This window comes from Misgurnus anguillicaudatus, chromosome 24 (genome assembly GCF_027580225.2).
Source record: "Misgurnus anguillicaudatus chromosome 24, ASM2758022v2, whole genome shotgun sequence".
In the NCBI taxonomy this organism is placed as follows: domain Eukaryota; kingdom Metazoa; phylum Chordata; class Actinopteri; order Cypriniformes; family Cobitidae; genus Misgurnus; species Misgurnus anguillicaudatus.
Window position 1 is genome coordinate 47,191,214 of NC_073360.2, and position 19,027 is coordinate 47,210,240.

The 19,027-nt window shown below is 37.5% G+C and overlaps 1 protein-coding gene across 1 annotated transcript in view; it reads left to right on the forward strand.

Annotated features, from left to right (window-relative positions):
* Positions 1-4,774, forward strand: part of LOC129437206 (protein NLRC3-like) — a 211,271-nt gene extending 206,497 nt beyond the window's left edge. Inside the window, exon 8 of the mRNA XM_073863418.1 lies at positions 4,594-4,774. Coding sequence (XP_073719519.1) covers positions 4,594-4,774 — 181 coding nt within the window. The remainder of the gene's footprint in view (positions 1-4,593) is intronic.
* Positions 4,775-19,027: the final 14,253 nt, after the last annotated feature.

Here is a 19,027-nt window from a genome sequence, read left to right on the forward strand (position 1 = left end):
GTTTGGACAAGAATTTGAATTTGGGCCGCTTGTTATGTGGCTGCTCTTCTTTGGATTCTTCTTCTCCCTCCTCTGGCTCCTCATCTTAAGCCTCCTCCTCCCGTACAACTCGTGGCACCAACTGAGCAATATAATTTTCTGACGCACTCAGAAGTGCCTCTATTTGCTGGTCATCATTTTTAAGGAGTGCTTCAGGTGCAACTGTCGGGTCAAGGAAGCATGCAGCACTAGCGAGAGGTGAAAACTTGAAGAAGGGAAGCGAGGGCCTTAAAGCTACATCCCTGGTTATGGGGGAACTCAGACAGGTGACCCTGCAGGTCCAGAAGGGCAGGCACCACAAGGGATAATGACTGTGTGTCACTTTGGAGCAACTGGGTATGCTTAGCAAAGGGGATGAGTAAATCTCTGAGAGCAGATGGCTTATGTCTTTGAGTATACTTACTTTGCATATTTGCAGGCATTTATAACACATCTTATTTGTGCATTAATGTATGTTATGTTAAATAAGTTGATTTATTAAAAGCAATGTATGTAGCTTGTCCAAGAATAGAGACGAACTCAGAGTCACGCTGATCCATCAAATCCGGTCTCAATAACGACGTAGCTTTGCATGAATAAAACAGCCATGAATTAATGCTTGGTGGAATTAAAAACGCTAAATTAAATTTGTTTTTCTGTTATTTATGCTTATCATTAGCCTCGTATGCATAGATAAACAGCGCTGTCAACAGCCATTTTCATAAGTTATAACAACAAAATATTAATTATTCTGACATCAAATAACATTACCAGTTAAGAAATCCAATGATATATAAGCCGTTTTGTTTGTTACTTTCCTGAATGTATTATTTCAGTCAGGGGTATTATTTGTAAAATCTCTTTGCTAACTACTTGTTGGATGGCTGAAGGCTACAGGTTGCTGGTCAAGACAATGATATTATATCTCAAAAAAGGCACTTAATCCACCTGTTTTACTCTATAAACTATGTACAACATGCAGCCAACTCCGCTATGCTGTTCTCTCTCCCGCTCCGTCAAAACCGCAGCGCGAACTTTGGATCAGTCCATTTCTGACGAAATGATAGGGGTGTTTGGAATGGTCCATGTATTGGGAATATAGTTTCTACATTATTCATTAAATTAATATTATTCTTCACTCTTTCAGACCCCTCTATTTATTACTTTGTATGCAAAGAGGGAGTGATTGTGATGATGATTATTATTATAAGGGTTTGTTCAGTTCAGTAGTGTTGTAGTAATTATTATGTCAAAAACCGAAGTATAACAGTAAATAAAAATCGGTTCAGCATATCGGTTATCGGGCACATAAGCAACCAAATTGTTGTTATCGGTATCGGTAAAAAAAAAAGAGTATCGGTCGATCTCTAGTATGTATGTATGTATGTATGTATGTATTTATATATGTATATGTATATGACAAAAAGGTCTTTACTATCAAACATGTAAGACAAATTACTAAAAGCAAACTATGATTATGGCAACAAAGAACATATAATTCCAGCTGTTACAAAACTGATTGTGACTTTTTTTGTTGCGTTGTCTCCACAGTTTTGTCACATCTTTTGTATTTGCCTCCACATTTCAGACTGTCACTGAAATCAATGAGAGATTCATGAGCATTGCTGATACTTTTTTTTTTAGCTAAAAACAGACAGATTTCACGCAAAATAGGCAGAAATGACACACATTGGCCCTCATTTATCAAAAGTGCGTACACCAAATTTCCAGCTTACACCTGGCGTACACCCAAAACCACGGTGACTTTGAGATGTATGAATATGGACGTTGGCGTACGACACGCTCAAATCCTACGCCAGCTCAGGAGGTGGTGTACGCATGTTTTGAGTTAGTGCAGAAATGCGCAAACACTTCCTAACACCACAAAACGTACTGACAAACTAAAATATATGATATATTATGACCCACTGTAAAAAACATAGTAATTATAAACTTCAGTGTTTATTTTTATGCAACAATGTTCAATGTTTAATTTGTGAGACTTTACCAAAGCATTTGATTTGTATGCATATGTATTCCTTCAGTTGAGAGCCTGCATGTGCGCTTTACCTGATGTTTCAGAGCGAGCATGTGAACGGTGCGGTAATATTACCATGAAAGCGCCTTTCTGAAAATTCCGCTCCCTCAGCACCGCTCGTTGAACCCAGAACGCCCTTTGATAATTTGCTAGTTCGAGAATCTGTAAAAACGTCTAGCAATAAGTTATGGAATTCAAGCCTTATACATAAATGTAAGGTAAAAATCAAAGTTAAGATTGAGCAGGAAGAAACAATTGAAAGGGACTGCGGAGAGACTGTAAAGAGTTAGCAAATATTCTTCCTGGAATCTGAAGCGGCACACTGCAAGAAAGCACAAGGATGTGCTACGAAAACATGGTAATGCAATAAAAGGTAAGCTATTTACGTACCATTCGATGATAAATAAATACAGATGAGGTAAGGTAAAATGCTTGTGTTGAATGGAGCCGTAAATCCGATCATGATGACATGCAGACAAAATTATGGCCACGAATTATTTTTATGCTACATTATGGACACTTCTTTTTCTTATTTAGTCTAAAGTATGGCCATAAATATAAAATTCATTCCCAATATTCAACAGTTTGTTCCTTGGGATTAATTATTATAATATTTCGTCATTACTATTACAATTATTATTACTTCAAATTATGAATTATGTGGATGTCGTGGAAACAAATTGTTAATTTGAATTATATTCGGAGCTCCGTATGAAACTGGATCTTAGCTAACAAACAACTGTATGTAAATACAGAAAAACACACTATAAAAGTTACTACATCATTTAAAATATTATTTTAAAAAAACTTAACCGAACCATTAAGCAGACATATAATTTAGATGTAGGCAACAGTAAATAATAGTAATAATAATAAATAATTATTATTCTAAATATCAATTAAGCGTCATTTATAATAAAAATAATAATACAAATATTACAAAATGTCATGCAATTATTAATGTGTCTTTAATCCCGCTCTTTAAACTCCCAAAAAAAATAATTTTGTTTCTTTCCACTTCCCCGGTTTGTCTTCTTTGCCGTCTTCCATGTGTCAATGTCGTAAAATGAGGGCGTGGGGGAGGTGGAGACTTGAATTTATATGGGTGTGTTATTCTAATGACGATCGTTTTCAGCCGCGGCATTTATGAAGGGCAGATATTGCGTACACCTGAATATCAACGGTACGCACAGTTTCATAAATCAGGCGGTGAGAGGAGTGTAAGCATAATCTTACGGCAACATATACGCCCGTTTCTACGCAAGAATGATAAATGAGGGCCACTGTGAACGTCAGACTTTTAATTATTTTCGTCTTGTCAACGATAACTCGAAAGCGTTTCGTCATGTTTAAGTCACCTAAGAGACATTATTAGCTAGTCATCGTCGCGTTAACATCATAAAAAAGGTGCGTCAACGAAATCATTTTGTTATCGTCATCGTTGATGAAAACAACACTGATTTGAATATGATTTAGTCACGGCCGAATCCTCCTCATCAGAAAGAATACAAGAGTTTATAAAGGATAGATACATGACAAAGTCACATTATTTATCTCTAATATGATTTATTCTTCATATCTGCAATTCAGCAACTCCTCTTTGTTACCATACAGACAAAAACAAATTTAACTTTCTTGATTATTCCTCCTGTAATTGTCACGGTCTTGTCAGACATCTGTGCTGGATGTAGGTCTGAGTGCATCTGACAGGACCGTGACAGTATTATGTTCTGTGTGGGGGCATGTGGATTCACATTGTGTGTGTGGCTTCTACATGTTCCCAGTGTCTTGTTGCTGTCGTGATCTTGTCAGACCTTGGGGTAAATTCAGGTCTTATTTCAGAGGGCAAGATTATGGCAGCATTGTGTTCTGTGTGGGAACACGTGTTTTCAAATTATGTATTTGTGTCACGTGTTCCCAGTGTCTTGTCACTTTTACCCTACTCCCTTATGTACTCGTGTCTTACGTAATTAATTATGTTCACCTGTTCCCCATTGATGTGGTGTCTTTATAATGCCTTCTCGTTCTCTGTTGTGTGCGCGATCGTTGTTGTATATTCCATGTTCCTGTGCTTCATGTTTAGACCTGTTCCTGTTGTTCCTGTTTTAGTTTGTGTTTTATCACAGTGTTTAGTTGTCCTCCATTTTACCCCCACGTGGGTGTTTTTGTTCAGTTGAAATAAATTCAGAGTTTATTTTTGTATATCTAGTCTGCGTTTGGGTTCTTATTTAGTTTTCCTTTTTCGGTGTATACACACCGTGACAGTAATAGAGGAAGATTTTTACATCAAATACCTGATGAGAATTACAAGTGTGAGTCATGAACTCAATACAGATGTATGAAGAAATGTTCATGTGGTTTAGGACATCTAACACTAATAGTCAGCTGTGTGATGGATTTATTTGACATTTAAACACACAGTGTCTCAGTTACTGAGGGATTGAAAGAGGAACATTACATGAAGAGATGGAGCTTAGAGATTTGTATAAAAACTTTGTAGTTTTGTATAATTCACATAAACTCTGTGTTCTCTACAGGTTGAGTGAGTGTAATATCACAGATGAAGGTTGTGTTGCTCTGACTTCAGCTCTGAGATCAAACCCATCACACCTGAGAGATCTGGATCTGTCTGATAATAATAATCTAAGAGATTCAGGAGTGAAGCTGATCTCTGATGTACTGAAGAATCCTGACTGTAAACTGGAGATACTTGAGTAAGATCATCTCTTTGATAGTCACACATGTACTGAGGTTTAGTTAAACATAAACTGTATGAAAAAAAAACACAATCAAATTTAAAGGATATATAAAGTCGATGAGAGATCTGATCAGTAAGCAGATACATCAGCAGTCTCATGTATAATTATGAGACATCGATACATCATCAAAGTACTGCAGTGTTTTACCACAACACAACATGTGAAGATAAAAACAAAGCTAAAATCTTAAAATTAAAAAAATATTCTCCTCCAATTAAAACGAATGATGTTGTGGTGGTAGATTTCCCCTACACACCTGACTGACTTAAGTTACATAACCGATGCGTCTATTCATAAATATCAGTCATGTGACCTTTTACGTCATTCCAGTTGCCATCTTGAGTACCTACCAAGTACCAGTAGGCCACTGACAAGCATTGGCTAGCTTTCTATGATTTACAGATTTCTTATCTTTAACTGACAACATTTCGCACCTTGACTGTCATGAAAAGAAACACTACTTTAAAAACAATATCTTGGTTAGGGTGTGATGCCTACTCAATCACTGATCCGTTCTTCCAGCCGCTGTCTGCTGCTACCGAACTACCACTATTTTTACAACACTAAGAAGGCTCGACACAACATGAACACTTTGCTTGAAGTAGGGGAGAGTGGGGTAAAGTGAGACATTTTTTACATTTGCTCCCCTCTAAGCGAACTAAAATGATATATCAGTCAAATTTACACATTTCCCATTAATTCAGGATGTTTCCTAGCTTTGGAAATTACCAGAATGTATTCAGGACGAAGAGCAGTGAAAATATGATTGTTTTAAAAAAAGTGGTCTTGTGTCTCACTTTACCCCAGCTTAGGGTAAACTGAGACAGACCAGAAAAATCAAGGGGGTAAAGTGAACCAGCTCGGGGTAAACTGATCCACTTACTTTTTCCACTCTGAAACTACCATAACAGCACATATTGTAACAGATAAAATCCTGACGGCTAGCTTGACAACCACACATTCCAGAACTAATGTTGGACTAGTAAAAGAATCAAGAAGATTGGTCAATTAAGAACATTATTTTTCTAAACACTTGAAAGTACAGTAACTCTGAACCAATATCAAATACAACGTAATATAATTCAAAAGTTATATTTTTTGGCCAGTTTTTGCCTTTATTTAACAGTGAGTTTTGGAGAGGACAGGAAAGGACAGGGAGGAGAGAAGGGTATTGGATCGGCAAATGACCACGAGCCGGGAATCGAACTCGGGTCCCAGAAAGTGTGAAAGCACCACATGTCGGAGCGCTGCCCACTATACACCATTGGCTCCGACAATTCAAATTTTTTTAATTAACATTCAAAGACATATAGAACTAGTTAGATTAGAACGCAGTCTGGGGGTCAGAACAAAGGACCCTTAGAGCCAGCTAGTGTCTGCGGGTCAGCGCAAAAGACAATCAGAACCATCTATCAATATTTCTATCCCTTGCAGCTGCTCTTACTGTGGGTTCACACCAGACGTGAGTTCAACGACCTGCGCAAGTAGACTACACTCAAAGCCAATGCAAAGACACGACCAGACGCATCCCCGCCCGGGGCGACGCGAACGACGCCACATGAGCAGAGCACCCGCCGCGAAAACACGCACCACCCACCTCAAACACGTCCTCGCCCAAGTTGAAAATATTTATCTCGAGCGAAAAGTTTGCATGACACAATGTCAAATCCCGCGAGTAATCCAGAGTGAGTAATGCTACGTACACACCAAATGCGGGGCATCGCGTTACTTGATCTAGATTACTCGCAGGATTTAACATTGTGTAATGCGAATTTTTCGCTCGAGTTGAATATTTTCAAATTGGGCGAAGACGCGCCCGAGGCGAACAGCGCGTGCCCCCACGGCAAACGCGCCACCCATATCACGTCATTCGCATCGCCACACGCGATGACGTGTCTGGTCGCGTCTTTGCATTGGCTTTGTGTGTGGTCTGCTTGCGCAAATTGCCGAACTTGTGTCTGGTGTGAACCCACAGTTCCATGATGCCTTGCGTTTGGTGTGTACGTAGCATTAGAGACTTCTTTCCTTCCTTGACCTAAGCAGCTGCACTCTCCATCTCCTCAAGGGGTGTTTTTCCCCAGGCTGCCTTCCTGGTGTATTGACTAGGCATAATGTTTTTTCTGCAATGTTTATAACATTAAAAATAAAACATATGTAATGTAATATTACATTAAAATATGTTTTAGACTAAACTGCACTTGTGCCTCATGTCTCACTTTACCCCACAGCATTTGTCTCACTTTACCCCACCACCACATTTTGGAAAAAAACTCTCTCTCTTGGAAATTCAGGCTTATCTTCAGCTAGCATCAACACAAGGTTTTATATGTTGGTAGTTCATAAACATGTGTGATATAAGTTTTTCTACCTGAATCAATTTGCTTTGGCACAACAGTTGATTAAGTTGACAGCAAGAAAATTTACTTTTACACGCAAAAAATATATTTTTGTGAAAAAAACATGCTAAACACAGCAGCATGAGGTCCTGTCCTTCATGGCCAAGGGGAAATTTGAGGGGCTTAAAAACATAATAGTCATAGGACCACAAATGTGTTCCGTTGCCTAGATACAGGGGGTGTCTCACTTTACCCGATGTCTCACTTTACCCCACTCTCCCCTATCACCTGGATCTCTACACATGAACGCGAACATTGAGAACAATGAATTATCCGTGCATTTATATGGAACTCTGCTTTAGGAGCTATCCATCTTTACTCTCCTCCCTCCTTGCGTCGCATTCGGAGATCAATACATCTTGACTGGGAAGATGGCGGCAGGGGGACACCAAAACAATCAAAGTCAGTTGTTCAAAACCTTATTAGTAAACTCTGTTTACACAAACATTGCTCGAAGTATCACCTGTGTCTCTACACGTGAACTTGAGCATTAAGAACAAAGTTTCATGTTGTGTCGAGCCTTCTTAGTGCTGTAAAAATAGTGATTTTGATGCTCACAGCATATTGAAGGCATAGCTTTTAGTTATTTTGTGACCACTTCAGGTAATCAAAATAGCAGAAGACAAGTTTAAGATGTGAGTGATGTCAGCTGATATTCATGAATAGAAAACACAAACAAGACATTTATCCTCACCGGGTGTCCACAGAAGACAAACACTCAAGAGTCACACAACATTTTGTCCATTATGAACACAAACACTTGAAGAAATAAGATCATGTGTTCAACCTGACAGACTTCAATCAATGGCTCTCATTCACTAAGCATAGGGTGTGACGGTTATTATATAACCGTGAGGCCGACGGTTATAGTTGAACACCGTCATCAGAACTCTATAACCGACAAAACCGTGTTATTAAAATATAAAAAATATATATATCATAAAGAATGTTTAAATACTAATTAAAAACAATTGTCAACAGTCTGTGTTACACGCCCCACCATGTTATCACGTCACGCAATGAAAAATAAAGAGCGGAGCAGACACTGACAACGCGCTGACATACAGGAGAGACCAGGACACTTTTTGGTTACTTTTAAGATTAAACATATTAAACAAAGTCTCACCTTTCAAATCATCTCTTCCTTCTATTTAATTTATAGAATCAAATAAACATGAATGACCATAATATGTTTTAACCGCGGAAAGGCTCCGCCCCGCTTTTCAAGTTCAAATCCTCCCATATAATCTACTAACTCTCATGAAAGCACATTCACTGTTAGTTGTCTTGCTGTTAATTGTAAACAAACGTAGAGCAAGTAGCTAATCAGTGTTTAGTTTATTCAAATGCTGGTTACACATCGCAAGCATGAACACTGAGCAGCGCGTATGCGGAGAGCGTTTGCCGCGCGTGGCCATTGTGCTTTTACACCGGCTGCGTTTGCAGCGCATATGGCGCAGTTTAATAACAGTATAACAATCTCAAGTTCACATTACTTTATTTTACATGCATTTATGAGCAAAACCTCTTCAAGACGCTTTTTAATCCACATTGTTTTCGTGCTGTTCTGGTCCGTGTAATGACAGATATAGACACAATTATAGACATTAAAAGCCCATGGCACAAATCTGTTTCTCTGAAGATTATTAAGATAATGATAGATAAAGGATTCATTTCTGCTGGGCAGAGAGTGACAGCGCAGTCTTCTGGCAACAGTGTGTTTTTTAAATATTTAATTGCTTTCTGTTAGATTTCTCAGAGTCATTACTGTTTAAAACACACTTGACATCACATTCATGATTGTATGGTAAAATGACACTTTCGTGTCAATCCACGAGCATTTCAACAAGCACCTCCCCCCCAGACGGTTATGTGACGAACCGTCATCACCAATTTTGAAACCGGCACAGCCCTAATTAAGCATGAAATGTGTGTACAGACGTTTTCATAAACAAATCATGATTCAACAAAAACCTTCATAATAAAATTTCTTCTAAATGTACGCAATAAGTAAGGGGTAATGTAGAGGCAGCGGGTAGTTATCGGGAAATATTTTAGTTATCGGCTTATTTCCCGATAACTACCGGCTGCCTCTACATTATCCTGCTTATTACACGGCTACTTGTCACATAAGAAAAAAAACCTGACATGAATATGAATTCGAAACATTTTATTTGCATATTTGTTTTAAATTAACATTTTTATCATAAAATGATCGTAATACCTTATTAAGATCCTCTGCTTCATACTTGTCTGTCTCCATTTTTTCTCTTTTAGCCAGTCTTTGAGAAGTTTTAATGCCCATTCTGTATTTTTTTGTGTGTTGGCTTCGTAGCTGTCATGCTCTATTTTGTCAAGTTCAGTCTCAGTAAGCTTGTCGTGGTTGTTGAGTGTTTGTCACAAGATGGCGCCAAACAGTAATCTTTATTGATCTTTATTGGCGCGGAGCGATTTTACTCGTACAAGTAGTACCAGCTATGTGTTATTACTTTGGAGCGGTTATTATTTGAAAAGAACGAACCTGCAAATGTCTCAACTGACCAATCAGAATCAAGCATTCCAGAGAGCCGTGTAATAATTATGAATAAGACAAAAATAACCCTTTATATCTGTGTTATATATATTATATACACTTTTTCTTTGTGTGGTCTAAGTTTTACTTACAGTTTTGCATACATTTAGAAGAAATTTTTGTATGAACATTTTTGTTGAATCATGATTTGTTTATGAAAACGTCTGTACACACATTACACGCATACATTTGTACATATGCATACTTAGTGAATGAGACTCAATGTCTTTGAATATGATTTAATCACGGCCGAATCCTCCTCATCAGAAAGAATACAAGAATATTTATATAGGATAGATACATGACAAAGTCACATCATTTATCTCTAATATGATTTATTCTTCATATCTGCAAATTCAGCAACTCCTCTCTGTTACCATGCAGACAAAAACAAATGTAACTTTCTTGAAAAGACATGTTAGTTATAATTAGTTATGATTCATTTCAATTTCCTTCACAACGTGCAACAAAACTCCTCTGTTAAAATGTCAGAAAATGTAGTTTGGTGTTTCTTTGAAGAAATCTTTGCTGATATTATTGTGTATGAAGAGTGTTTCTCCTCGTCGTGTTGTTTTTATAAAGATGATTAAAAAAATTGATCCATCATTGACACTAACACACACATTAATAATGTTTTTATAGATTGAGTGAAATTGATCTTTAAACACTGTAACATCTTTTAATGTAAGATCAGAGTTATGTTATCTCCAGCTGATATTCCTCCTGTAATAGAGGAAGATTTTACATCAAATACCTGATGAGAATTACAAGTGTGGGTCATGAACTCAATACAGATTTATGAAGAAATGTTCATGTGGTTTAGGACATCTAACACTAATAGTCAGCTGTGTGATGGATTTATTTGACAATTAAACACACAGTGTCTCAGTTACTGAGGGATTGAAAGAGGAACATTACATGAAGAGATGGAGGTTAGAGATTTGTGGACAAACTTTGTAGTTTTGCATCATTCACATAATGTCTCTGTTCTCTACAGGTTGAAGTGTTGTCGTATCACAGATGAAGGTTGTGTTGCTCTGACTTCAGCTCTGAGATCAAACCCATCACACCTGAGAGAACTGAATCTGTCTCTGAATTATCTCACAGATTCAGTAGTGAAGCTGATCTATGATCTACAAAATGATCCACATTATAAACTACAGACAGTACTGTGAGTAGAGTTCATTTAAATAAATGTTTAAAGTAAACTCGTGCAGTGTCATTTAAATCCTAGAATATAAATATTAGAAATAAATGTAAATTGATCTGCTGCTGTTATAGGCTGTGTATCATTTAAACCCAACAAACAGAAAATATGAAGTGTACATGAACAACACTTGATGCTTTGTCAGATCAACACAATAAGAATTCAATCCAATGTCTGAGTCTGTTTACTAACTCTGATGTTGAGTTTGTTCACTCCAGGATTTAATACTGTGATCTTACTCTTCTTACACATTATATATGATGTTTGTTAATGGGGTTTGTTTGATAGGCCGACACCTCTATAGTTATGCACACTTGACTAGATGTTCATCTTAAACTCTTTTTATAACAACTTGGTTTTTATTTCATTTTTTAAGCATTATTTATCAAATCATCAGAATACAGAAAGAAATAACAACACAAACACAATATATACACAACAGATGAACACAAAGTACAGATGATAAATGATAGAGATGAAGATTAGAAAAAGAAGAGAGTCAACTCTTAAAATCTGATGGACACTTCACACAACTCTCTGTCGAGCTTTGACATTGATGCTGTTTCTCTTTATTTACACGACTGTCAACCTCCAGGACTTTTAAAATAAAGCATCACCTTCATTTTCTTACTGTTTGTGTGTGAACTCATAAAACTGTCAGTGTGTCATTATATTATACTACATACATATCAATACATTCATCTCTTACATTGACATCAAATATTCAGAGGAAATAGATGAAATGTGTTTTTGTATTGTTGTAGCTCATGTGTATGTGATAAACAGATTGTTGACATGTTTATTATATCTGATTCTCTTTCTCATTTTAGGACTAACAGATGGTAGTAAAGATGTAAAGATGTCTGTCTGATCTTCAGTATGATCTGCTGGTGAATAAGAAGACACAATAGTGACATCACTTCATCTTATCCGTATGAGTTGATTATTCAGTACAGGATCTGATCTGTGACTTTATTCAAATCTGACTCAGATCATAAACTGAAGTAAATACTGACAAGATTCCTCTTCTTCTACACTGTTGGAGTTTTTAACTTCATCTTAAACTGAAATGCACAACACTGAAGACTCGCAGCTTATTTATCTCTAAATCCAGATATTGGATGTCTTTGCTTTCGTGTTCTTCAGGATCTGACTGCAGGACTTTTTGATGATTATCTGATCAATTATAAAAAATTTGAGACACTGAATGAAATGTAAATAAAATCACAAAGTTTAATAAAATGATAAACTTGACATTTCAGGTTTGGTCCATTGCTGTTGATTATCTGTCAGACGCTTTCTGAACGACAGAGTCAAACTGCGCCATCTAGTGGACAAACACAAACTTTATAATAAATTTACAATAAAACACAACACATTCTATGTCTAGTTCAAAATAAATGTAAAAACAAAACAGTAAATTCATACTCAGTGAACAGTACATTCGGTCATTATTATAATTTGTACAATCTTGAGGTAAAATCCTGGGGCCTCATTTATCAACATTGCGTAGAAAATGTTCTATATTTGTACCTACGAATGAAATTTAGTATGTGCGTAAGTACAAAAAAATTGGGATTTATCAAACTTGCGCACGTGGTTCGTATTCACATCAGTAAGTAATCCTTGATGATAAATTCCATTTGTTCTTAAGCACCATGCTCGTGCACGTTCATAGTCATTTGCATTCCGAAACGCCTCGAATAAACCATATATGGTGACAACACCTCCCGTTATAAGTCACATGGTTGTGCTTTTTCCCTCATCGCAATAATGGCAAAGAGAGCGAAAAAGAGAAACTTTACAGACACAGAAATCGAGTTACTGGTGGATGAGGTTAAATCCTGTGTAGAACCAAATAGGGGCCATATTAGTGTTGGGCGATATGCCCTATTTTCAGATCATCCTATCGTCAGCCTGTGAGATCGGCGATACACGATATTATCGGGGGGCGGGGCAGTAGTTTACTCATTTTTTATTTGATAATTTTTTACTCATTATAACAAGTCACTTGATGGGTGGACAAAAAAACAACAGCAACACCGTCATGACCGCAACCTTCTTAAACCTGATGCCCTTAATGCGAGCGCGTCATTAAAACCCTAATCATGATTACTTAATAACTGTAAAAGCATGCATCTGCGCACGCACACACACACGTGCGCGCACATACAAACTATTCAATGCATTGGTTTAGTGCTGTTGCAGAAGACTACACGTGTCAAGCAGTGGTGCTCTCATGAGGTGCCTTTTTAAACGCATCGGTCCAGCGGAACGCGATCATATTTTAAACACAATCATATATTAAACACGAGAGACGTGTTGCTACAACTCCTTGAAATGCATATAAACAGGATTAATACCTAGTGATCTGACTTCGGACAGAGCGCAGCTTTCTGCACGTACGCGAGAGTGAGGCGCTAATATGCAGCGGTTCATATTTTAAACAAAAAGTAAAGTTTGCCTCAGCTCGCATGAAACGCATTAAACTGAACAAATACATAAGGATTACTACTTTAGTTTATGTTTAGACTTCGGACAGACGCGAGAGCGCTTGCACGTGAGACAGAGAGAAGCGCAGCTGCTCATGACGCGGCGCGCTGGATTTAGTGGTAGAAGGAGACCAAGACGCGCGCATTAAGTGCAGGTACGCGCAAGAAGGAATTCTCTCTTTACAAGCTCTCCACGTAAAGTGAAGCCCACAAACCCTCATGTGAGGAAATGCATGCATTGTGGGTGTTAATATAAAACTATGATAATAATAATAATAATAATAATAATAACCATTCGCCAACTATCGTCATGACTATCGCCATGAAAGCCTGCCATTGGCGATATGTCTGAAGATCGTCGATACACGATACTATCGTCTATCGGCACAACCCTAGGCCATATAGCACCACATATGGTTCTACATAGCACTATTTGGTTCTACACAGGTGCTTCACTGGTGCTTCACCATTGCTATATGGCACTAAAAAGGTTCTTCTATGATTACGAGCGAAGAACCACTTTTGGTGCTATATAGCACCGCTTTTTTTTTTTAGAGTGACGGTTTGGTACACTTAATGCGCGAGGAATGACTAACAAAAGAAAACAAATCTGCATGGGAACATGTTACCAGTGAGTTTAATTACGTTGGGTACAGTATGAGAACACTACTAGAAATAAAAAGTGGTTTGACATTAAAAAACCCGTCACAGCACACCAACGTGAAATCAGTGCAAATGGAGGAGGACAGACAATGACAGAACTTTCCACCTTGGACAGCAGCATATAAACAGCATCAACGGCGTGATCTGAAACGCGCTCCCGGCGGATGGATGATTTCCCAAGTCTTTCAATAACGCAAGATAAGCCATTGCACTGCATTTTCAGCGCTTCATTTATAGTGGTAGACACCAATTTGACGACAAATCACAAATAAATCATTAACTTCAACAATGGTTTGCTGTTACTATACACAAATCATTTTAGCACCTGCTTGTGGATAATAAATACACACTTCTTTACACACTGGGGATGATTCTGTGTAGTATCACTATTCTAGCACTAGATGCTCTGCGTAAGAATACTCAGAGGTGTGCGTATATTTACACACATTTCTACGTATAAGTGCAATTTGATAAATTACACACTTTGCGTAAAACTGTTCCTACGCACACTTTACGCACGCTTCTGTACATACGCACGCTTGATAAATGAGGCCCCTGAACTCCATCAAAGGCGTCTGAACGGCAGATGTTGTTTTAAAAATGACCGCTTGAGGTAGGGATGGCGAAGTGAAGCTTTCTTGAAGCAGTGAAGCTTTCAACCCAATTGTATCGGAAAAAGGTTCATTACTCGAAGCTTTTCAAATCAGAGCTCAATGAGGACCTCTGCTGGTGAAAGTGCTGTTTCACAACATGTTCCACAACCAAAAAACGTATTAATTTAATTATAAAAGCAAAACTTAATGGATTGACAAATTAAGGATAGATTCATAAATAAATGTAACACTATATTAAATGCATGACCAAAGCATGTTCCATTTCATGCGAATGATACTTCAAACAAAAATAACAAATTAAGGATAGACGTTGTCTCAAAAGTATAAAGTGTGAACCAATAAAAAAATATATCATGGTATTAAGTGGTGCAGAAAAGGCTTTTTACTACTAATATATTCTATATATATCATAAACTCACTATACAGTAATCGATTCCGTGTAATGCAATACTCCAATACAACCCATGAGGGCGCGCCGCGCATCGCACAATTCTAAACCTTTGAATCAGATAACGAAGCGGTCACGTGGGTGTGTGTGAAACGAAGCTTCGGACGTCATTGGTCACGTGATTTTGCCAGAACGAATCAAGCTTCGATACAAAGCTTCAATGAAAATCGGTTCGTTTTTTTGACACACGCTTCGGAGCTTCGGTGTCACTGGTAACATCACTAGCTTGAGGCGCTTTGGAGACGTTTATGTGCTTTGGTTATTACAATACTAGCTATAGTATTTTTCAAGCTTGATAGCATTGTTTGTCTCGTGAATATACAGCATAAATTGGTGATGAGGATAAAGTATGTGAGAGGAGGAAGACTATAAAGCAGAAAATGAGTCCTGGGGTCTGTTCTTCGTACGTGGATTACTCGGTTAGCTGGATTTGATTGTTGATGATTTGGCTTGATCTTGGATTATTTGGTTCTTCAAAGCTCATTCTAGAGTTGCTGTCATAGCAACAGGTCCATAAGATTAAACCTGCTCGGGAGCAGTCTTATTTCATGTAATCAAGATTAGTTTGTACCTTTTCAAAAGCGGATGTGATACGGAAAGTCTGACGCAGTTGTATATTCTCCATTATACGAGAAATACGAGAAGAGCTTTTCAAATTCAACACGTAAAAAAAAGTATAGATTAAATCTTTTAGCGATGTTATTTAACAAATATATAATATTACAAATATATTTTTTCTGTACTTGTGCAACTTGTTTTTGTTTAACAGATTTGATTATCATTAAATGAATGACAAGACAAACATGCTGATTACTTTCATTTTAAATGTATTTAAATTTTCATCAATAAAAATAGCAATCAATCATACCCAGCAGTAATATATGTTATAATATGTACAATAAAGACTATTACTCGGTGTGAAATAAGTTTCCTTTGAATAAACTCATCTCCGATTTTAGTTTTGTCTTTAGATTGTCAAGTAGGCTTAAGGGTTCTTTTAGTAATTTCTATCTGTTATATAAACTCTGAATACAAAGATGTTGTCCTGTCCCTTTCCTGTGACAAAAATGACAATAACCAAATAAGTTTTTTGCACATATTTTCACATATATTTATCTTCTTTACTACACTTTTCTGTGCAGACTCAGCAGATGCAGGACTTTCAGTTAATGTGGATTCCTGCTAATATTCTTGTAGTCAGAAATCAGTGATATAAGAATAATGTAATTGAAGTAAACTTATTTAACCACTTGCATATAGTTTCTCTAAAGGACTGTCTTCTGAGAGGATTTCTTTACTGTCGTGTGCATTGCTCAGAAACAGTTGCTCTTTATAATCTTTTGATGTAGAATAACATTTACATTCACTTACTGCACATCATACTTCATTTAACACATTCTTGAGAACTGCTGAAAGTGTTGGTGTATTATCTACAACTGCACAAAAGAGAGGAAAACACAATCTTATAATAAACTACAATTAAAATTTTATTAATCAGCAATCAAAGTGTTGCATTGGATGTGGGTTTAAGAAAGAGCAACTGCTCCAGAGATGATCTGTACAATCAATCATTTTAGAGACATCACTCCTGCCAGCACATCACATGAAGATGGAGGTCCACCACCTGTTTTTATTCTGCTTTTTATGTTGCTGTTACAAAAAGACAAAATAGCATTGAACTGTTTTTAAAAGAGACTTAAAGTACTTTAGGAGCATCAAAGTTTAAATCAAGCATATAAAGATATCAAGATTATATTTTTACAGAATATTTGACATTATTTATGGTGATTTATGTAAAGTAGCTTTAACTGGGATTCTAAATTCAGTGTCATAAAAAGTTCACAACCTTCCATCAATAGCTCTCAGACTGCAGGGGTTAAAAATGGGCGTGTTCGTGGCCATTGTAACAACCGGCCAATCACAGCGTGGCTGATCAGTGTTTCTACTATCGATATGTATTGACTTTTCTTGCAGCGCACAAACACGCAGTCATCTCAGATAATTCAATCCTGCCATACTAATCATCAACAGCAGGAGAGTTCAAAGAACCGGATAAGCGAGATATAATTAGCGAGATCTAAACATCTTGGATGTCTCATTTGATCGTGGATGTATTAATCGACATACGAAGAACGGACCCCAGGACTCTTCTACTATAAACTCATGCTGTTGTAATAGATGCAGTATGAAGTTTATCAATGTCTTACTGAAATAGACAAAGACAGATGAAAGCAGATGTTGCTCTTTCAGTATTGATGATATCCCGAGCTATGTGATCCCAAGTGGATTTCAGATTTGTATTTTTTGGTCGACATACTGCATTATCTGAATGTGGATCTGCAGGGGAAGTTAAAGATGGTGCATGACCTGGTGCAGTGTTTTCACATTTATCAACAAACTCAAAATGGATCCACAAAAGAGTTAACAGATTTTCCATCTTTGTTAAAGTGTACAAGCAGCAGAGGTTGCAAACAAGTGTACTGCACTGTATCCAACACTGCTTGAAAATCTCAAACAGAGTTTTGAGGACAGATTCTCATCAACACATTCACTGCTGAATCATTGTTTAAAAGTCCCTTTAGTGGAAGATAAAGCAGCATCTCAGCTTGAAATGATTGAACTTTCTGAGGATGACAGACTTAAACATGTTCTAAGGGAAGAAACTTTGGAGTTTTGGAAATATCTCAATGTTAAAAGGCAGCACTAAAACTATTGTCTATGTTTGGGTCAACTTACATCTGTGAATCACTTTTTTCAACACTGAAACAAGTGAAATCAAAGCATGGCTCTGTCCTGACTAACACACATGTGAAAGAATTACTACAAACTGAATACAAGCCAGACTTATCACTAGACGACAGGCTGTACAGCAGCTTTGAGGAAAATGAAAGTTTAAACTGTCAAAACTTTAAAACGCATGCAAACAATACACTTTCAGCATAAGGATGCAATTATCCCTGATAGCTATGTGTTGTATATGCTGTTTGATGGGGATGTGAAGACACGTTGCGTTGTTAGGACCAGAGAATGTCCTCATAGAAAATACACACATATCTGTAGAAATCCAAATTGTCCACGGATCTGGGGCCTAGGGTGGCCATTCATGCCAGTTCCACCCGACACGTCCCGAACATGTTTTCTGGTGCGTTCTCCAGAAGTTGCGTTGGTCGACCACATACGTCATCAAGGTTTAATATTTCGGGTTCAATTGCAGAAAAGCAACCGTTACATTTCAAGGTAAGAATGAAACTACAATGATTGTATGTCTTAAAAGAAATAAATCATTATTTTCTAATGTATTTTAACTGAAATGTGAGAACTTCAATGAAGTATGCGATCGTATCCGGAAAACGCACTCGAAATCCTGTTCAGGATGTGTCTGGCGAAACTGGCACGAATGGCCACCCGTCTAGCAATGGCAGCATTGGCTTAATTAGAGGACATTTTCAATGGACGAATCCGGAGAGAATGAATTTTTAGAGACCACAATAATTTTCTGGCCCACGATGATAACTGGCTTATTTCAGATTTCCAAGGGCTATACTCTTGGAGCTCTGCGCTGAGTTGGGTCAGAATTTGGAAATAGAGACAATGAGGAGCCACGCATTACACGTACCTTTACAGGTGCTTACTACACTTGGTTTCCTGGTAACTGGTTCTTTCTAAAGAGAACTGGTAGACCGCTCATGAATAAGCCAGTCGTGTTTGAGCAGTGCAATGCCAGCTGTATGGGACGCAATTTGGAGGCTGTTATAAGGCCCTGACAAGGTTTCCCGCATCATACTGGCCTGAGGAGTGCTGCACAATGTCGCGCACAAGC